The sequence below is a fragment of the Mirounga angustirostris genome, unplaced genomic scaffold, assembly GCF_029215605.1.
Source record: "Mirounga angustirostris isolate CCGP_5_RB_7025 unplaced genomic scaffold, mMirAng1.0.hap1 SCAF_17, whole genome shotgun sequence".
In the NCBI taxonomy this organism is placed as follows: domain Eukaryota; kingdom Metazoa; phylum Chordata; class Mammalia; order Carnivora; family Phocidae; genus Mirounga; species Mirounga angustirostris.
In genome coordinates this window covers 6572593-6594272 of record NW_026991725.1, presented here as the reverse complement: position 1 = coordinate 6594272, position 21680 = coordinate 6572593, and the positions used below count along the sequence as shown (strand labels likewise).

Genomic DNA, 21680 nt, shown 5'->3' with positions numbered 1-21680 from the left:
GGCTCAGTCGGTGGATCGTGTGACTCTTGATCTCAGGGTCGTGAGTTTGAGCCCCACGTTGGGTGTAGAGATTACTTAAAAATTAAAATCTTAAAAAAAAAAAGAAGCGTAAAAATCCAGGATCCAGTCAAGAATCATGAATTGCATTTTGTTGCCTCCTTCGTCTTCTTTAATGTAGAAGTTTCCTCACTACTTTATCTTTCATGATACTGACACTTTTGAAGAGTCCAGGCCAGCCATTTTACAGAATGTCCCTCACGTGGACTTGTCTGATTACTTCCTCATGGTTAGATCCAGAATCAACTTTTTTTCTCTTTGAGCAAACATGCCACTCGCATGACACAGTGGGTGGCTCTCTGTTGGAGTGTCTTCAGTTCAGAGGTCCGGGGCCTTGAGGTCATGGGCCAGATCCCCAAGACAACCCCCCGCCCCCTGCCAGGCTGGACAGTGGGAAGGCCCAGGGAGCCAGCAGGGAAAGGCCAAAGCTTCAGTCTTGGCAGAGGTCATGGCCAGCCATGGCTGCTGACGGCGGGGCACTGCTGCGGGGCAACCAAGGCCGAGGTGAGAACTTGTCCTTCCTCCCACGAGCTCCGCGTGACCAGCGGCCAGCTCCTCAGCCAGGGGGCCACCTGCTGCCGTGGCCAGTCTCCGATGATGCGGCTGCCAGGGGAGCAAGAAGAGAGCTGAGGTGATAACCGTGCCAGTGTAGTCCTACTGGAAAGAAATGACAGCACGGGGACAGGGGCACAATGACAGAGAACCAGAATTAAAAAACCAACTGACGGGGCGAAAGACAGAGGGGACACACCCCAGAGTAGAGAGTGAGAGACACAGAAGCAGAGTCAGACATGCAGGCCCACAGGGACAAAAAAGCACCAGCTGCAGGGCTTCACCAACAACTTCCAAGTCTGTTTCTCAGGCTCTTCGGCTTTAAGATTTTGGAAAGTGAAAAGCGGGTGGGTTTATACTGGTCTGACTCAAAGGGCACAAGGGTTTCTCCTAAGGGGCCATGTGGGGTCACCTCCTCCATCTGTCCTTTTCCAAACACAGAACTTCTTCCTGGTGCCCCCAAACCAGGCCTCAGGCCAGAAGTTTCCTGCTCTGGCTCAGAATGTCTTCCCATTTTTCACAGGGTTGTCAGCAGACAGAAACCTACTTGTCACACATCTGGGGCAAAGGGGAGGTGGAGAGAAGCAGACAGAAGGGACAACACAGAGAAAAGAAGGGCACCAAAAACAGCCTTCCCTCTGTGAGTGGAAAGCAACCCAAGACCCCAGGGGTTGCCCAGCGGGTATGACCGTAGCTACTAAAAACAGGCCAGGGTTTCTCACCCCGAGAGGGACTGGTGGGGGGCGGGTAGCTAACAGAGTACAGCTCCCCACAGAAGAACTGTATGTGGACAGAGAGGGCTTCCTGGCAACAATGTGCACCATCTGTACTTTTCTTTGGCAGGAAGAGAAGAAAATGTTAAAAGCACAGTGGGGAGCCATGACCCCGGTTTCAGGGCTCCCAGCTGAACCCTGTGAGGCCCCTGTTCTGCCTTCTGCCCTTGGCTGAAAGAACAAAGCTCAGGCTGTGCATCTTACTGATGAGGTTGAGGGGCGTCAAGGGGCGGGAGAGGACATCCTGAAAACTCTCCAGCCATTCCCGCTGCTCCTTCTCGCTGGGGCAGGTGAAGATGAATCTCCGCTCAGGGGTGACAATCGTGAGGCCGGCTTTCCAGCGGTTCCCTCGGATACCCTTGGGCAGGTCCTCATAGACTCCATACCCCTGCTCGTTGCTCCCAAGAAAAACCTGGCCCTGTTCAAAGGCATCCTGAAGATAGAGGACACTTGGTCATCAGAGGCCACACCTGGGGCAGACAGGCACCTGCAGCCCAGACATCCCCCAAGCTCTATTTTAGGAAGAGGTGTTTTATGTGTGTAGTGAGGGTCTCTACTGGGGATCTCTGCTTGGTGGGACCTGGAATTTGAAAGGCTACAAAACCATAAAAGAAAACACACACGTGATCTGTTAAAATGATACTTACTTAACATTATGGGCAGCTTGCTATGCACCAAGAATTCAAGTTCTTGACCTTAAGTAACTTATATAATCCTCATGGCAACCTCTGAGGAAGGCACTGTTATTAAGCCTATTTTCCAGAGGAGGAAACTGAGGCACGGAGAGCTAAGTGCTCTGCCCAAGGCATACCACTAAGTGGCAGGACTGAAAGTTCTAAAGCCCACAGTCCTAACCACTAGCCTCCCGGTGAGACGTGAGCCCTGGAGACAGGAAGAGGAGGAACTACATTTTTACAATGTTTACATTGTAAACTATAAGTGTTACAATGTTTTATAATGTTTAACTACACTGGCAGCATTTTGGATACACAGAGGATGTCCTGAAGGCGGAGGAGAGTAGCTCTGTGCACAGGAGGTGACACAGACGAGCAAAAGTGGAGGTGTGTTCCTCACCAGGTTTCTCCCACACTGCAGCTTCCCCCTAGTCCCCGGCTACCCAGACCCCACCTCTGTCTGCGGGTGTACTGAAAAGGGGCTGGCAGTGGCTCTTACCAGTGGGTTCTTGTAATAGAGCAGCCTCCGCTCCTGGGGATCCAGGGCAAACCACCTTTTCTTGAAAGGTTCTCTCTGCTGCAAAAGAGGGAAGCTCAAACCAGGGCCAGCCAAGCGGGGAGCACAGAGATCAGAGAGCTGGCCAGTCCCTTAGCCGACAGCCACCCCAGTGCTCCTCCTGGAGGCTCTGCCCACCTCCCCCTGCCCTTCCCCCCCTCCCCCCGCTGGCTGCACCCTGTGCCTCTGGGTGCTGCTGTGGGTAGGAAGAAGGGCTACAGACAAGAAGTCTCAGAAAAAGGAAGTGGGGGAAATCAGAAGCAGTGATGGCTCAGCGGTGCTGACAGCGCTGGCCTGGGTGGAGTTCTAACCGAGGTCAGGGGAAAGAAAGCCCCTGGCGGGAACCCTTGGGGAATGGCCGTGCCATCAGCGGGTGAAGGCAGAAAACAAAACGTGCAACGCTTTGACTTGTTTTTGAGCTGCCCAGAGGCTTTCTTTCACACTGATTGCCTAACACCTTTCCCTGCAGTCTTAACATCCATCCTGTCAAGATACGACACCTTAAAAAAAAAGAAAAAGCAAGCATTGGATTGCTGCTGCTTTGGGAGTTTTTTTAGGAAGTTCCCTCTGCTTTCCCTTCTCGTCCTCCCTTCCCCCCTTCCTCCGCTCTCCAGCCAGACTTCTGACTTGGAGCTGCACCCCTCTTGGCATCCAGGCTGGGCACCCCCCCCCGCCCCCAGATGCCCTCACAGCAGGAGCCGTCACCCCTCCGGACCCTCCAAGGGACGCCCAAGAGTGGCCAGCCTTCCCTTCCTTCCTAGGTAAGTGGGAATGAGCAGCACTGGGAGTTGGGGCAGGTTTAGCAAAGGAGGGCAGAGGCTGAGTCAGAGGGAGGGTGTGTGTGCTGGGAAGAGGTGAGCCCATGTGTGGGCCTAGGTGTGTGTTCTCAGACCAGTCACTAGCCCCTGTCTCACTTGGACAGTGCTGGTAGGCCCCCAGCACAAAGCACACACGGGTTCTGGAAAGGGCAAAAGCTGTCACCCCAAAGAGTCCCTTTTCAGCTTTGTTTTCCCAGGAGTGGGGTCAGTTAGATGGAGTTAAGAGGAAGAAAGAGGAAGGAAGCTGGGGCTCCTGTGTGGCTCAGTCAGTTAAGCTTCTGCCTTTGGATCAGGTCATGATCTCAGGGTCCTGGGATCGAGCTGCATGGGCTCCCTGCTCAGCGGGGGAATCTGCTTCTCCCTCTCCCTCTACCCCCCTCTCCCCTCTGCTCACTCTCTGTCTCTCAAACAAATAAATAAAATCTTAAAAAAAAAAAAGGAAAGAAGCTGCTCGTGATGTCGATAAAGAAGGAGGATGCCCATGGATCAGAAGCACCTGTAGCCATCCTGGACCACACACCAGCTCACCAGTATCCACTTGGTCTTTTGCCCCAGGAACTCACAACATTGGGTTACTTCCCTTCCCTCCCTCTTCCCACCCCCTGGCTCCCCACTTTCCCACTTCCCAAATTCTGCCCTATTGCCCACTGGAACCAGGGCTGTGTAAGTCCCACAGAGAGTGGTAGAACGTACCTTTGGACCAGTCTTTTCCATGAAGCCTTGTTTGAGGTACTTCCTGGTGATGAGGGGCACGAGCTGGGGGAAGAGAGACATAACACTGACCCCCCGACTCACATGCCAAGGGTTCAAGGTCCCACTGAACTGGCTCCCCAACATAGGGGAAGTTTGGAATGGGGAAGGATGTTTGCTCATGGTTCACAGGGTTATATTTGGACTGTGGTATTGGATGCAATATTAACATTTCAACAGTCAGACGACAGCATCTCAGATGTTTGCAGAGCTCACCAGCAGAGCCCAATAGTGGCTTAAGGAGTTAGTCTAAGGATCCCTTCAGCAACCCCTGGAGGTAGACAGAGGCAAGGCTCTGAGGAAACCCTCCTGGTGTCAGGGGGCATATTCTGAGCGTCTACGTGTGTCAAGCTCTGGGTGCAGTTCTCACACACCCTGTGAGGTGGACATTATTATCTTCATTGGGTCCAGGGCAGGGGAAAAGGGGAAGTGAAGTCTGGGAAGTTGAAAGGAAGAAAACTGTGAGCCGAAAATGAAAATATAAACTCAACCACTCCCCTGTCCCCAAAATACATTCTATAGGCCTTAATTCCTTCATTTGGAAGGAAGACTCCTAAACTGTGCAAGAATCTGAACCTGAGCCAGGGCCATGCTAGTCTCGGCCTACGGAAGCAACCAGAAGAAGGAAGATCACATGGATGGAGCGCTGCTCACTGTGTCCTAGAAGCCGTGACTCACTTGAGTCTCACAGCAGCCCTGGAAAGGAGGTGTTGTCCCCACAGTGACAGATGAGCGAACCAAGGCTCAGAGCAGTGAGGTGACGTGTCCCAGGTAACACATCAGCTTCTCTGACTTCAGAGGCCACCCCTTTCTTAGTCTGGGACTTCCCCCAACTGGAACTCCCCAGGTGTCTAGCCTCTGGATCCCTAAGCTTAAGCCAGGTCCAGGTGGCTGCCCAGAACCTCAGGCCATCCCTAGCCACAGGCGGAGGAAAGGCAGCAGAGAGACGGGGGTGGGGAGGAGACCCCCGGGGGATGAATGGAGGCAAGAGGACACTGAGGAGTTGGCCAAAGACCAATGTCCTCTGCAGAGGTCAGCAAAGTTGGAGAGCTAGCCCGGATGACTAAGGCTGGGAGTCTGTCCTGTGACCCCTCCAGTCAGCACTCCGCACGCACAGCGTCCTGCCCGCGGAGCATGCTTTTATTCATGCTGGGTGCTGACTCGGCAGACCTGGAGGGTCCTGACACAGGCCTGGCTGGAGTCGTTCCCAGAGAGTTGCCATCTCCGTGCACTGCCAGGTCTCGAGTGGACACCTGTTCCCAAAACTTAGCTCCCTGCAAACGTTGGAATTAAGGAGCATTTAGGCTTTCAAGGAGGGTCTAACGGTTTGGAATAAGAAAGTCCTGGGATGAATAGGGTGTCTCTGCCCCCATCATTTACAAAATCCTCCTAGAGCAGGGCGGAAAGCAGACCCCAGACCATAGCACCTCAGAGCTGGAAGGGACCCTGAAGATGACCCAATCACCATCTTACAGATGTGGAAACAGATGCTCCAGGAAGTGATGAGACCCACAGCGGTCAGTGAGTTAGCGACAGAGCATCATGAGAGCCCGAGCCTCCTGGCTCAAGGCAGCAGCCTCTGCCCCACACATCTGAGAGATGTAGATGGGTGCCCCGCAAGTCTGAGGACAACCATAATGAAGTTCTCAGGATCACCATTACCTTGGCTACAGAAGGCAGACTGCTCCTGTTAGAATTGTAATGGAGAAGATCCCATTGCCTTCCTGAGACCAGAACACAAAAGGGCAAAGGGAGGACATCAGAGTGGGAAGAGCACCCTCGAGTATTCACTTGACCTTCTGGGGACTCAGTTTCTCATCAGTAAAATGGGAATAATCACTCCACGTAACTGTCTGCTACAAGGGATTACTAGGTAACAGGGAATACAAGATAAAATGGGCTCAAAAGCACTTTGTAAGCAGTACACTAGGGATCATCTGCACATTTCAGGGGGAAAAGGGCTCCGAAAAAGATATCCCCCCAAAAAAGAGATGCCCAAATCCTGCGCCCTTTCACGGCGGTCTGTGCACTGATCACGGGTATGGTGGCTGTGCATCCCAAAGGGGACAGTCTGACCTATATTTTGGAGATGGCCTTGCCATGTGTGAGGCCATAATCCCCTGAAGAAAGCCTTTGGTTTCCCTCTGCGGTATCCAACCTCAAATCTCAAGGGCTTGTCCACAAACGAAGCTGATCTGGCCTCTGAGTATTTTTGAGGTCAGCAGACAAGGAGAGGGGATGGCAGGGAGGAGACTCAGAAGTTGGGGTCCACGGGGCACCTGGGTGGCTCAGTCGGTTCAGCATGCGATTCTTGGTTTCTGCTCAGGTCATGATTTCAGGGTCATGAATGAGATCAAGCCCGGCAGCATCAGGCTCCGCACTCAGCGGGGAGTCTGCTTCTCTCTCCCTCTCCCCCTCCCTCTGCTCATGCTCTCTCTGTCTCTCAAATAAATAAATAAAATCTTGAAAAAGAAGAAGAAGAAGTTGGGGTCCACGTTTAGCTCACCTCAGACTCTGGGAGCTCAGGAAAGGCTGTTTTTAGGTATTGCAGACGGGCAGCACGGAGGGCATTGAACCAGTCCACTATCTCCTGTGGAGAAAAATGAGAACAAACAGACAGCCTGTGAGATGTAGTGGGGGAGCTGAGTTTGGTGGCAGGAAACTAGCTGGGTCTTCGGGTTCAGCACATGCACACACGCCCCCACCCAGTTCTGCTCAGGGGCCTGTGCACTGATCACAGGTATCTGGGAGGATGATGCCAGAGCAGGTGGGAAGCCACTGATAGATGTCCAGAGCCATGCGGAAAAGACCAAGGTGAACTGCACTAGAGTTAGGTAATGGCCTTGGGCCTTGCTTGGCCCTCTCCAAAGTGTGTAAGAATCACCTGAGCATCTCTTTAAAATGCAGATTTGGATCCAGTGGGTTTGAGGTAGGGGGGGCCTGAGATCCTGCATTCCTAACAAGCTCTCTGGTGATGAGATGCTGGTCAGTGGGACACAACTGGAGGAGCAAGGGTCCTCAGATGTCAAAGACTGGCTCTCAAGTGCGGGCAGGTGCACCTGCGGATTCTCCTCCAATGCAGATGCTCATCACCTGGAGTGCAACTTGGTCCAAAGCTGGCTTGGACTGGCTTGTGTCATTCTTGGGGGAGTGCATCCTCAGCAGTGTGGGCCACCATTATCCCTGGTGAACCACTTGTCTAGCTGGCTCTGCCTTGGCTCCGCTGCTCTGCAATGGGTCCTCCCACAGCAGCTGGAGTGATTTTTTTTTTCCCCAGAGTGATTTTCTTTTTTTATTTATTTTTATTTTTTTAATTTACTTGTCAAAAAAAGACAGGGGGAGCAGCAGGCAGAGGGAGAAGCAGGCTCCCCCCTGAGCAAGGAGCCCAATGCGGGGCTCGATCCCAGGACCCCGGGATCATGACCTGAGCCAAAAGCAGCCGCTTAACTGACTGAACCACCCAGGCGCCCCCCAGAGTGATTTTTTAATTGAAAATCTAACTAGAGAGCCTGGGTGGCTCAGTCACTTAAGCGTCTGCCTTCGGTTCAGGTCATGATCTCAGGGTCCTGGGATCGAGCCCTGCATTGGGCTCCCTGATCAGCGGGAAGCCTGCTTCTCCCTCTCCCACTCCCCCTGCTTGTGTTCCCTCTCTCGCTGTGTCTCTCTCTGTCAAAAAATAAATAAAAATCTTTAAAAAAAAAAAAGACAAGACAAGAAAAGAAAAGAGAATCTAACTAAGTCTAGCTTAGAGTCCTCTCTGCTACCCTCAGGTGAAAATCTAAGTTCTCTAGTATGACTACTTCGCCCTCTGAGCTCCCTCCATACAAAAGCATTTGCACGTCTGCCTTCAGCTCAGGTCATGATCCCAGGGTCCTGGGATTGAGTCCCTGAATCAGGCTTACTGCTCAGTGTGGAGTCTGTTTCTCCCTCTGCCCCTCCCTCTGCTTGCGCTCTCTCTCTCAAAATAAATAAAATCTTTAAAAAACAAAACAAAAAAAACCAAAAACATTTGCAATCCTCCCAATACATGTCGCTCCGCCTTGTATACTCTTCCTCACCCACCTGTCTTCCCTCACCCCACACATAGCTTTTCCCTAGAACATTCTACTTATCCTGAAGTTTCATTTAGTTGCTCAGCCCAAGCCCTGCTTCTAGGAGAGCCGGCCCAGCCGCACTCACACACTCACTGCTCACCCACAACTGCAGCCACATTTGCTGCTAGGATCCTCCCCTTCTTCGCCACAGCAACTAGGTCAGGGCTAGACCAATGCAGAGGCTAGACCGGGCTTCTCAGGTCCTTTCTCCCAAGAATTTGGAATTGGGAAGCTGAAAGATTCGTTCAAATAGCTGCACTGCTGGGCGCCTGGGTGGCTCAGTTGGTTAAGCGACTGCCTTCGGCTCAGGTCATGGTCCTGGAGTCCCTGGATCGAGTCCCGCATCGGGCTCCCTGTTCGGCAGGGAGTCTGCTTCTCCCTCTGACCCTCCCCCGTCTCATGTGCTTGCTCTCTCTCATTCTCTCTCTCTCAAATAAATAAATAAAATCTTAAAAAAAAAATTAAAAAAAAAAAATAGCTGCACTGCTGCACTTTGATGTAATATGGTGATTGAGAAATTCATTTGAATGTGGTTTCCCAAGAATGCAACATAATGACCCTTTCTCTCTCACCAGCCAAGCGAGCTGGCCTCATATTCCAGAGTGCCCAGCTCTCTTGTCCTGGGCATTAATAACCTTTTCAGGTCCCAGGCACTAAAGGAATGGAGCCATCCCAGAAAAGACTCACCCAGACCTTCACTTTGGTCACTAACTGGTGACTCTGGAGCCAAATCCAACCTGCATACAGGTTTGTTTGCTTCCTGAAGTTTTGTTTGTTTCAATCCTCTATGCAGGTTTTCCTGCTTTATAGCCCTATAGCCGTCCACTTCACTTTTTATTAAGATTTATTTATTTATTTGGCAGAGAGAAAGAGAGCACAAGCAGGGGAGTGGCAGGCAAAGGCAGAGGGAGAGGGAGAAGCAGACTCCCTTGCTGAGCTGGGCGCCTGATGTGAGTCTCGATCCCAGGACCCTGGGGTCATGACCTGAGCCAAAGGCAGACGCTTAACTGACTGAGCCACCCAGGCGCCCCTTGTCCACTTCACTTTCAAATGAGCTACCTGGCTCCTGCAGGCATGAAAGTCTGCAGCCCCCATTTGTGCCTATCTTGCAGAGAAGCTGGGGCATTGAGGGAAAGAGAAGGGCCAGACAGTATCAACAGTGCCTATTGCCCCATCTTACTCTCCCCCAGGTCTCTGAGATCCTTGAAGCCCACCCATGGCTCTGCCCTATTCACTACCACACTCTCTAGAGCCCAGGGCAGTGCTTTGCACATTGCAGAGGCTCAATAAGGACTAATTGGAAGAGTGAATGAGTGGGGTGCCTGGGTGGCTCAGTTGATTAAGTGTCTGACTTCAGCTCAGGTCATGATCTCGGGGTCCTAGGATTGAGTCTGTGGTGGGCTCCACACTCTGCAGATGGAGTCTGTTTGTCCTCTGCCCCTCCCCCTGCTCTCTCTCTCTCTCCCAAATAAATAAAATCTTAAAAAAAAAAAAAGACTGAATGAGTGATACAGATGTGAAACTGCCCATAAGATTTTACCCTTTAGGGCGCCTGGGTGGCTCAGTCGTTAAGTGTCTGCCTTCGGCTCAGGTCATGATCCCAGTATCCTGGGATCGAGTCCCACATCGGGCTCCCTGCTCAGCGGGAAGCCTGCTTCTCCCTCTCCCACTCCCCCTGCTTGTGTTCCTGCTCTCGCTGTCTCTCTCTGTCAAATAAATAAATAAAATCTTTAAAAAAAAAAAAAAGATTTTACCCTTTACAACTGCTACAATCATGAGCAAATAATTAGCAGAGGTTTTTTTGTTTTGCTTTTTAAAGATTTTATTTATTTATTTGAGAGGGAGAGATAGTGAGAGAGCATGAGCAGGGGGGAGAGGGAGAAGCAGACTCCCCTGCTCAGCAGGGAGCCCAACGTGGGGCTCGATCTCAGGACCCCTGGATCATGACCTGAGCTGAAGGCACATAACCACTGAGCCACCCAGGTGCCCTAATTAGCAGAGATTAATGTTTGAAATGTACTTCACTGTAATGAAATTCTTTCACATTCATGGTTCATGGTCATTCACCCTCTAAACCCCTCTGGGCAGGGAGGTGTTCTGATCCATAAACAAGCAGATGGAGGAGGGGAAGGGACTTGGCCTGGTAACACAGCCCAGAGTGGCAGAACCAGGGCTCCAGTTTCTGACTCCAAACTCCAATTCTTCATAGCCTCCACTGCCGGGAACTCTGCCCAGACTCTGCCAGCATCCCAGTGCTGGGGCCCCTTGGGAAAATCTTGTCCTGGTCTTGGGTTCCTGGCTCCTGCTACCAAGGATTCTCCCTCCAGCAGAGGCACAAAGGTAGTGGGGGGCGGGGGGTAAAATGGTTCTAGGACTCAGGAACCACAGTCTGGGTGACCCTGAGCAAGTTACTTAACATGCCTGTGGCTCAGTAACATAGGGTTAAAACATCTCCAGGACTGTTTTGAGGATTAAGAAATGATATATAGCGGGGCGCCTGGGTGGCTCAGGCAGTGAAGTGTCTGCCTCTTGATTTCAGCTCAGGTCATGATCTCAGGGCCACGGGTTTGAGCTCTACATCAGGCTCCGTGCTCAGTGGGGAATCTGCTCGTCCCTCTCCCTCTGCTCCTTCCCAACTCGGTGCTCTCTCTCTCTCTCTCTCAAATAAGTAAGTAAATAAATAAAATCTTAAAGAAAGAAAGAAATGATGTATGGTGATTACCAAGAACAGTGCCTGGCACAGAATTAATAGGCACTCAAAAATGTCTACCCTCACCTCTACCCCTCTGCACCTCCACTTGGCATCTGTGTCCCTTGCTCAGTCAGGAGACTGCTCATTCTGACCTAGCTTATTCTCTTAGACCTGTACTACTGGCCTGCTCTTCTCTGGCAGAGCTGACGTCTTAAACTTTAATGTGCTTAAGGATCACCTGGAGCTCCTGTGAAAATGCAGTTTCTAATTCAGTAGGTTCTGGTGGGCCTGAGACTGTGTTTCTAACCAGCTCCCAGGTGATGCTAATGCCCTGAGGGAGCCGGATGTGGGGCTCGATCCCAAGATCCCAGGATCATGACCTGAGCCAAAGGCAGCCACTTAACTGCTTAACTCCGAGGACCACGTGGGGAGAAGCAGGGGCCTCGAGTTCAGGGCTGCCGGATCTTCTGTTCATCCCTGTTCCCGCGTGCAGAGTCTCTGCCCTACTTGGATCCGTCACCCCTGGGCATAGCCCCTCCTGCTAAGTGGACTCCCTGTAGTGCCTATGCACTGTCCGGACGCACACCCCATGGTGCCTGCCAGGTTGTCCTCCCTGACCTCGCTCTGCGTTGCTCCTACGGCTCTCTGGGACCGGAAAGGGACAAGAGATGAGGCTAACAGTGGCAGCACACCTCAAGTGGCAGCCAAGCCAGCTGGCAAGGCAGGCCAGCAGAGTCCGGGGGTGCGGGCTGGGGGCCCAGGGTGGCAACGCCGGTCATCTCACCTTCCCACTCTCGTGGTACACAAACAGGTTCCTGATGTGGCCCTCTCTCCTGTAGGTGATCTGCAGCCCATGGGGGTTCCCTATCTTCTCTGTCTCAAAGGTGGCGTTCAAGTCCTTGATGCTGATGACAGCTTTGGGGCCTTTACCCTGAAAGAGAGGACGCGGATGACTTCTCTCCACCTTCATCCAGGCCTTAATACACACGGATAACCAATTTGTAACTTTCCATGGCTTTTAAATGTTCCTGCTCTAATATTGAGATGCACTGATGTTCTACTGCTCTCCTGTGTTTTGGCCATCCCGCCATTTCCACTTGATCAGATTGGCTTCTCGGAGCTGGGAGGTAGTTTGGAAAGGCCTGAACTTAGGACTTTTCAAACTTTTTAGCCACAGAACTTTTTCGGAAGCAAATCATCTATGGAGGCCAAACGAATGAAATAAAGCAGATAAAGGGTGCCTGGGTGGCTCAGTTGTTAAGTGTCTGCCTTCGGCTCAGGTCATGATCCCAGGGTCCTGGGATCGAGCCCCGCATCCGGCTCCCTGCTCTGCGGGGAGCCTGCTTCTCCCTCTCCCACTCCCCCTGTTGTGTTCCCTCTCTCACTGTGTCTCTCTCTGTCAAATAAAATAAAATCTTTTTAAAAAGTAAAAAATAAATAAAACAGATAAACAGATAAAAGCAGGTATGGGAGTCTTGGGGAGCTCCCTCCCACACTCTACTCTGTTGGCAAGGGTCTGGAACACGGGTTAAGCATTAACCAATACTAAGCAAGGAAGGGAAAAGAGTGTTTTCCTTTGTAATTGATAAGAGAGAAAAATGGTACAAACACTCTAGACCTGGAGCAGCCATTAACCACATGTAGCTATTTAAATTAAAATTTAATAAAAATGAAACTTGAGTTCCTTGGGACACACCTGGCTGGCTCAGTCAGTAGAGCATGTGACTCTTAATCTCAGGATCATGAATTCAAGCCCCACAGTGGGTGTGGAGCTTAGTTTAAAAAAAAAATTATAGACAAATACAAAATAAAACTTCAGTTCCTTATGCTTAGCCCCATTTCAAGTGCTCAAGTAGCCACTTGGGGCTAGGGTATCGGACAGGGCAGACATAGAACATTTCCATCACTGAACAAAGTTCTATTAGATAGTTTTCTCTAGAGGGAAATTTGGTCATACTTATTAAAATGTTGAATTTTTTTTAAAGATTTTATTTATTTATTTGACAGAGAGATAGCACAAGTAGGCAGAGTGGCAGACAGAGGGAGAGGGAGAAGCAGGCTCTCTGCTGAGCAGGGAGCTGGACGTGGGGCTCGATCCTAAGACCCCAGGATCATGACCTGAGCTGAAGGCAGCCGCTTAACCGACTGAGCCACCCAGGCACCCCTAAAACGTTGACTATTTTGCCTTGACTCACAGTTTCACATCTGCAAACCTATCCCAAGGAAGTAACTGCATTACTGTGCAAACATGTGTGTCAAAAGATATTTGTTGTTGTGTTTTTTAGAATAATAGTAGTAGTAGTAGAAGGAAAAGGAGAAGAAGGGGAGAAGGAGGAGGAGGAGGGGGAAGAGAAACCATTATATATATAATATATAACTACTGTATATATATGTATATATATATATAACTACTATGTATATATGTGTGTGTATATATATATATATATCAGGGATAATGGGTTAAATAAACAAATCATGGTATATCCATACAGTGAAATACCACAGAATTTTTTATAGGATAATTTAGATCAGTGTTATTTATATGAAAAAATATCCATGATATCCATGGGTAGAAATACCAAGTCCCAGGGGCACCTGGGCGGCTCAGTTGTTAAGCATCTGCCTTTGGCTCGGGTCATGATCCTGGGGTCCTGGGATCGAGCCCCGTGTCAGGTTCCCCACTCAGCGGGAGTCTGCTTCTCCCTCTCCCACTCCCCCTGCTTGTGTTCCCTGTGGCCCTGTCTCTCTCTCTGTCAAATAAATAAATAAAATCTTAAAAAAAGAAAAAAACACCAACCATTAAAAAAAAGAAAGAAAAAAAGAAATACCAAGCCCTAGAACAGGATATATAGTAGGAACCTACTAACACAAAAAATTACACATACGTACATGCAAAAGTATATATAAATTCCTCTATACATGTATATATACATATATATAATGTATGTCAATTTGAACATGCATAAAAATATAGACATGTTTACACTAATACTCCTCTTTTTTTTTTAAACGATTTTTTTAAAATTTATTTATCAGAGAGAGAGAGACAGAGGCAGGCAGAGGGAGAAGCAGGCCCCTTGCTGAGCAAGGAGAACGATGTGGGACTCGATCATGACCTGAACTGAAGGCAGACACCCAACCGACTGAGCCACCCAGGCGTCCTACACTAATACTCCTCTTGAAAGACTACTGGAAGACTTTCTTTTTTAAATATTTACTATGAGAGGGGCACCTGGGTGGCTCAGTCGGTTAAGCGTCTGCCTTCTGCTCAGGTCATGGTCCCAGGGTCCTGGGATCGAGCCCCGCATCGGGCTCCCTGCTCGGCGGGAAGCCTGCTTCTCCCTCTTCCACTCCCCCTGCTTGTGTTCCCTCTCTTGCTGTGTCTCTCTCTGTCAAATAAATAAATCTTTAAAAAAATAAAATAAAAGAAATACAATTTTAGGGGCACCTGGATGGCTCAGATGGTTAAGCGTCTACCTGCAGCTCAGGTCATGATCTCAGGGTCGTGGGATCAAGTCCTACGTCGGGGTCCCAGCTCAGCAGGGAGTCTGCTTCTCCCTCTCCCTCTGCTGCTCCCCCTGCTTGTGTGCTCTCTCTCTCTAATGAATAAATAAAATCTTAAAAAAAAAAGAAATATGATTTTACTAATAAAGGCAAAATCCCTTTCACCACTATTCTTTCTATCCCATTCCCTGTACTCCCCCCAGGCGATCACTGTCTTGAGTCTGATGTTTATTCTTCTAGCTCACTTTTTACACTTATATACACATATACATATCTATGAACAATATATAGTATTGATTTCTGTGGTTTTCATTTACATAAATGGTATCATACTATATGTATTATTCTAGAGCTTGCTTTTGTCACTCAACATTATATTTGTGAGTTCTGTTCATGTTGAGATATACCAACCTAGTTTGCTCTTGTGAATGACACACCAAAAGTTATCAGTCTATTTTCCTGTTTACAGATATTGAGATTATTTCTGATTTTTTGCGATCAGAAGTGACACTGCAGTCGGCCTGTGTCCCTGGTACACATATGTGAGCATTTCTCAAGGTCACAGTATATATTTAGGAATGGAATTGTTAGATCACAGGGATATACATCTTCGACATACTGGAAACTGCCAAATTATTCTGCTGAACGGCTCTCCATAGCGGCTGTACCAATATCTATTTTAATACTGAATACTGAATAACATAAATGAATAACACACTTAATCACAGAGGAGTTCCCCTTTTCCTATGTCCTCACCAACACTTGACTGGCAGATTTAAATTTTTTGCCAATATGATGGGTATGAAATTGAATGTCATTGTTAATTTTCATTTAATCAACTTTCTTGAGGTATAATTTATAAATCTGTAATATTTTGTAATGTAATAAATATAAATTTGTAATATAAATTATAAATTTATAATTTATAAATTTGACAAATGGCTATACCCATGGGAGCATCACCACAATCAAGGTATAGACCATCACTGGGGCTCCTGGGTGTCTCGGTTAAGCTTCTGACTCTTAGTTTCAGCTCAGGTCATGATCTCAGGGTCATGGGATTGAGCCCGGCATTGGGCTCTGCACTCAGCGCAGAGTCTGCTTCTCCCTCTGCTCCTGCCCCCACTTACTCTCTCTCTTTCTCTTAAATAACCAAATAACTAAATAACTAAATAAAATCTTATATATATTAAAAAAAGACTATTACCTCAAGAGTTTCCTCAGGCCTCTTGGCAGTCAGTTTCCACCCCACCCCAACCATAGACACTTATCTCCTTTCTATTGATACAAAGTGTTTTTGCCTGTTCTAGAACTTTGCATTCAAATGGAATTATATAGTACATATTCTCGTATAAGGCTTCCTTTGCTTAGAATAATTTATTTGACAGAGAGATAGCACATTATTTTTTTTAAAGATTTATCTTTTTTTAAAATATTTTGTTTATTTATTTGACAGAGAGAGACACAGCAAGAGAGGGAACACAAGCAGGGGGAGTGGGAGAGGGAGAAGCAGGCTTCCCGTGGAGCGTCTTAACGCTTAACGACTAAGCCACCCCAGTGCCACCCAGAATAATTTATTTTAGATTCATCTACATTATTGCATTTATTAGTAGTTTGTCCCTTTTTATTGCTGAGTAATATTTATTCTGTGGATATACTACAATTTGTTCATTCAGCTGTGGATGGACATTTGGGTTCTTTCCACATTTTGGTGGGGTTTTTTTTTTATGAATTAAGCATCTATGAACATTCGCATACAAATATTTTTGTGGACAGATGTTTTTGTTTCTTCTCAGTAAATACCTAGGAGTGGAATGGCTGGGTTATACGGTTAAGTGTATATCTACCTTTATTAAAAACTACCAAATGGTTTTCCCAAGTGGTTGTATCACTTTACAATCCCACCAAGTAACATATGGGAGTTCTAGTTTCTCCACATCCTTTACATGGAGTTGTCAGCCTTTTTAATTCCAGCCATTCTGGTGCAGTATATCCCATATGGCTTTAATTTGCATTTCCCTGACTGCCAGAGAGATTGGGGCATCTCTTCTTATATTTATCTTTATCTTATACTTATGAGGCATTTTGGTTTCCTTTTCTGTGAACTGCCAGTCTATTTTCTTTGCCTATTTTTCCAATGGATTGTCTTTTTCTTTTTGCTTTGTAGAGTTCTTAAGAAAACGTGTTCTGGGTATTACTATTTTATTATGTTGAGATGAGTCTCACTTTCTTTATACTTACTTTTCTGTATTACCAAAAAAAAATTTTTTAAGATTTTTTTAATTTATTTGACAGAGAAAGACACAGTGAGAGAGGGAACACAAGCAGGGGGAGTGGAAGAGAGAGAAGCAGGCTTCCCACCCGAGCAGGAAGCCCGATGTGGGACTTGATCCCAGGGTCCTGGGACCATGACTGAACTGAAGGCAGACGCTTAATGACTGAGCCACCCAGGCGCCCTGTATTACCCATAAATTTAACGTAAAAATGAAATACCTTTACAATTTAAAAAAGTTCCCTCTTGGGAAAGAAATTAAAAAATAATGAAAGCCACTCATTCTGATTTTAGACTGAACTGGTTTAGGATTGAGAAACAGATTGACCTTGGCTAACCAAGGATGAGACTCTCCTAGAGGCCAACTCATAGTGGCTGTGAGTGCTCCTAACTCTGCGGCAGCCCTTTCTCTGCCTGCCTTTTAGACAGAGAAGAAATCCCTAATTCTTACTTGGAGGGGTAATACTCTTCACCCCCCACCATTTTTCACTTGGCCCCAGGCTGCTGTCACACTGGACAGCCCTGCTAGCATTGCTCTGGTCTATCTAGGAAAGCAACAGGGGAAATCAATCAATCAATCAATCAGTCAGTCAGTCTACATGTAGGAAATGGAGTCAGGCAATGGCTAACATGCTCAGAGCCTGTCCTTTTCTGACTTTGTTGGCCGCTCCTTCACATTTTATGCTGGAAACTTCTCATTTTTTTTTCTGCCCTTGAAATACTGGAATGTCTCAGGGCTCAGCATGGTAAATAACCTCCAAAGATGGTCCTTACCAATTCCCTCCCTCCCAGTATGCACACACCATGATACCCATAACGAGGGGGAGTCTATATCTGCTTCCCTTGAATATGGCTGCTTGAGTTGCTTTGATCAACAGAAGGTAGTTCCTGACCTCATGTTGAAGAGGCCGAGCAGCATCTCCCTTTGCTTAGGGGAGGCCAGCTGCCATGCTACAAAGAAGCTCAAGCCAGACTCCTGAATACAGAACAAGCACACGGAGTACCAGAGCTTCCCTGGAGGACCCAAGGCAGCAGACTTGAGTGAAGGCTTCCTGGGCACTCTCGGCCAGCCCAACCACCAGCTCAGTGCGGCAGGGCCAGTGACCTGGCTGATGCCACAGGGAGTACATTGCAGCAGCCAAGGCCTGCCCAAATTCCTGACCCCCATGATTGAGAGAAATAATAAATTGATGTTTTAAGCCACTAAGTTGTATGGTGGTTTGTCATTGAGCAACAAGTAATGAAAACCCTCAGTCCTAGGATTTCTGCTTTCACTCCTTTTAGGAGGTGACAACCTCCCCATGACAACATGGACCTCCTGCACCCATCCCCAGAAGAGAAGAGGAAGCACAAGGAGCAGCACCTGGTGTGGAGCCCCAACACCTACTTCGTGGACGTGAAGTGCCCAGCGTGCTACAAAATCTCCACGGTCCTTAGCCATGCACAAATGGTCGTTTTGTGTCCTAGCTGTTCCACTGTCCTCTGCCAGGCCACAGGAAGAAAAGCAAGGCTTACAGAGGATGCTCCTTCAGACAGGAGCAGCACTAAAAGCACCCTGAATCAAGATGCGTGGGAAACAGGGGTGCCCGGGGGGCTCAGTTGGTTAAGCATCTGCCTTCAGCTCAGGTCATGATCCCAGGGTCCTGGGATTGAGCCCCGCATTGGGCTCCCTGCTCAGCAGGAAGTCTGCTTCTCCCTCTCCCTCTGTGCACTCTCTCTCTCTCTCTCAAATCAGTCAATCAAGCAAGCAATCTTAAAAAAAAAAAAAAAAGATGAGTGGAAAACTATCCCAGTAAACACATTTTAGATACAAAAAAAAAAAAAAACCCTAAAACAAAACATCTTTTCTCATCTACCCACACTCCCCACCCAGGTGATCCCAGCCAGTCCCATCGTTAAACCAGTCTCAATGCTGACAACTTCACCTCCAAACTCTCCCCAGACCTCCACACTCACATATCCAACCGCCTTCTCAATCTTTCCACCTGGATGACTAATAAGCATCTCAAACCAAAAAGGGCTCTTAATCATCCCTTCAGGGAGCCAAGTCTTTGCCATCTCAGTAAATGGCAAATCTGTCATTCTAGTTTCATAGGGCAAAAAGCTGGGACCTATCCTTGATTCTTCTTACTTTCACACCCAATGGCCAATCCAAAATCTGACCACCTCTAACCACCTCCTTCACCACCATCCTGGTGTAATTCACCATTATTCCTCACTTGATCATTTTTATTGACTATTTTTATGTGTTTTAAGTAAATTCTACCCAATGTGGGGCTCAAACTCATGACTCTGAGATCAAGAGTCATGTGCTCTGCTGACTAAGACAGCCAGGCATCCTGATTCCTCACTTAATTATTGCAATAGCTTCCTAACTGCTTTCTCTCCTTCCACTCTTGCCCCCACCCTGGCCCACCCTGACCCCAGTAGCAGCCAGGGTGCTCCTTTAAAAAGTTTAAGTTGGGCATTTGGCCAGCTACAAAATCCCCACGGTCCTTAGCCATGCAGTAGAGCATATGACTCTTGATCTTGGATTTGTGGGTTTGAGACCCATGTTGGGTGTAGAGATTACTTAAAAATCTTTTTAAAAAATAAATAAAAAGAGCCATAGTAATGGTCCCTGATGCAAGTAGGAGTAAGAGGACAGAAGAAACTGCACAAAATGTTCATCCATCACAAGACTTAGATTCCCAAAATGTAAAAAGCTTAAATCAAATTATATCATTTCTCTGCTCAAAACCTTCCTGTGGCTTCTCATCTCAGAGTAAAATCCAAAAAGCCTACATTTCTTTGTAAATCATGTATCTAATATGGCCTTATATCTAGAATATATAAAGAATGATGAAAACTCAATAATAAAAAGCCAACTAAACTAATTAAAATATGAGAAAAGGATCTGAACAGACATTTCTCCAAAGAAGCTATATAAGTGGCCAATAAGCACATGAAAAGATGCTCCACATCATTAGCCATCAAGGAAATGAAAATCCGAATCACAACCAGATACTACCTCATATCCACCAAGATGATTATAATCAACAAGATAGATGACAGCAAGTGTTGGTGAGGATGTGGAGCAATTAGAACCTTCACACATTGCTGGTGGGAACATTAGATGGTGCAGCGACTTTGAAAAACAGTGTGGCAGTTCCTCTAAAACAGTGTTACAGTTCCTCTGTAAATACAGAGTTACCATACGACCCAGCAATTCCATTCCAAGAAGAGTGGAAACATGTCCACATGAAAACTGGTACACCAATGTTCATAGCAGCATCATTCATACTTGCCCAAAAGTGGAAATAACTCAAATGTCCATCAACTAAGTGAACAGATGAACTGTCCACACAGTGGACCAGTACTTGGCAATAAAAAGAAGTACTAATACATGCTACATGAACAAATCTTAAACACATACGCAAAATGAAAGAGGCCTGTTACAAAGGACCACATGGTCCGTGTACTTGAGGTGTCCATAATAGGCAAACCTACAGAGACAGACAGTAGATCAGTGGTCTCCTGGGGTTGGGGAGTATGGTGGGTAGAGGATAAGGGCTAATGGGTGTTTGGGATTTCTTTTGGGGCTTACAAAAATGTTCTAAAATTGATTGTGGTGACAGTTATGCAACTCTGTGAGTATACTAAAAACCATTAATTGTCTGCTTTAAATGGGTGAATTGTATGATATGTGAATTTATATCTTTTTTAAAGATTTATTTATTTTAGAGAAAGAGAGAAAGAGAAAGCACAAGCAGTGGGGGAGGAGCAGAGGGAGACGGAGAGAGAGAATCTGGAGCAGACTCCCTGTGATGCACAGAGCCCGATGCAATGCGGGCTGGACATGGGGCTCGATCCCACCACCCTGAGATCAAGACCTGAGCTGAGATCAAGAGTCCCACACTTAACTGACTGAGCCACCCAGGCATCCCTGTGAATTTATATCTTGATAAAAGTATTTCAAAAAAAAAATATTGAGTCTTACTAGGCCCTACAAGGTCCTTACCTATGTGAGTTCATCTCCTTCCATCCTTTTCTTTGCTCCTTCTGCACAGGTCACTTTGGCTTCCTTGATCCACCAACCCCTCCCAGCTCAGGCCAGGGCTGTGGCTTATGGTTGAGTAGTTTGTGCACTAAACAAAAAGTCCCTGGATGAGGGTGTAAGTGAGAACTGCAATCTAGGCTTCTGCTTGTCTAGACCTGGGCCCCAGGGCTACACCATCTCAGAGGGGTCATTTTCTAACAGACACACAGGTGTATGTGCCAGTCAGGACCATGTTCACGTTCCCTCTACTTCTTCTACTTTGCCCCCGCATACGCACATGACGTGCTTACTTTTTTTTTTTTTAAGATTTTATTTATTTTAGGTGGGGAGGGGCAGATAGAGAAGGGAGAGAGAGAGAAACCCAAGCAGACTCCATACTGAGTCCGGACCCTGACGCAGGGCTCGATCCCATGACCCCAAGATCATGACCTGAGCCGAAACTAAGAGCCAGATGCTTAACCGACTGAGCAATCCAGGCACCCCTGACTTGCTCACTTTTATTCATTTCCCTGCTCCAATGTCATCAGAGGGGCCTTCCCTGACCCCTGTGTGATATCAGCCCCATCATCCTCTAACTCTTCACCCGCTTCTTTTTCTCTTCACAGAACCTACTATACCTCATCTATCATATATTGATGTACGTTTTGGTTACCACCTGTCTCCTTCCACTAGAATGAAAGCCCCATGAGGACAGGAGCTTCGTTTCGTTTACTGCTGTAGCTCCAGTGTCTACAGGAATGTCTAGGATATGGTAGGCGCTCAATAAATAATTTCCTGTGGGGCGCCTGGGTGGCTCAGTCGGTTAAGCATCTGCCTTCGGCTCAGGTCACAATCCTGGAGTCCGGGATCGAACCCCACGATGGGCTCCCTGCTCAGCGGAGAGTCGGCTTCTCCTTCTC

The 21680-nt window shown here is 47.7% G+C and overlaps 1 protein-coding gene and 1 pseudogene across 6 annotated transcripts in view; one reads left to right on the top strand and one right to left on the bottom strand.

Moving 5' to 3' along the window:
* Positions 1-352: 352 nt before the first annotated feature.
* The window catches only part of ADAP2 (ArfGAP with dual PH domains 2), a 29108-nt gene continuing 7780 nt past the window's right edge, over positions 353-21680 (bottom strand). For 3 of the 6 annotated variants that reach the window (XM_064582458.1, XM_064582461.1, XM_064582462.1), the window contains 6 exons: positions 11751-11897; positions 6687-6770; positions 4124-4186; positions 2556-2633; positions 1587-1815; positions 353-714 (listed from right to left, as the gene is read on the bottom strand). In XM_064582458.1, the coding sequence (XP_064438528.1) occupies positions 614-714; positions 1587-1815; positions 2556-2633; positions 4124-4186; positions 6687-6770; positions 11751-11897 (702 nt within the window). In that variant the 3' untranslated portion in view covers positions 353-613. The remainder of the gene's footprint in view (positions 715-1586; positions 1816-2555; positions 2634-4123; positions 4187-6686; positions 6771-11750; positions 11898-21680) is intronic. The other 3 variants (XM_064582459.1, XM_045889426.3, XM_064582460.1) reach the window with 3 other exon arrangements.
* On the top strand, positions 18052-18290 carry LOC123854664 (small ribosomal subunit protein eS27-like; annotated as a pseudogene).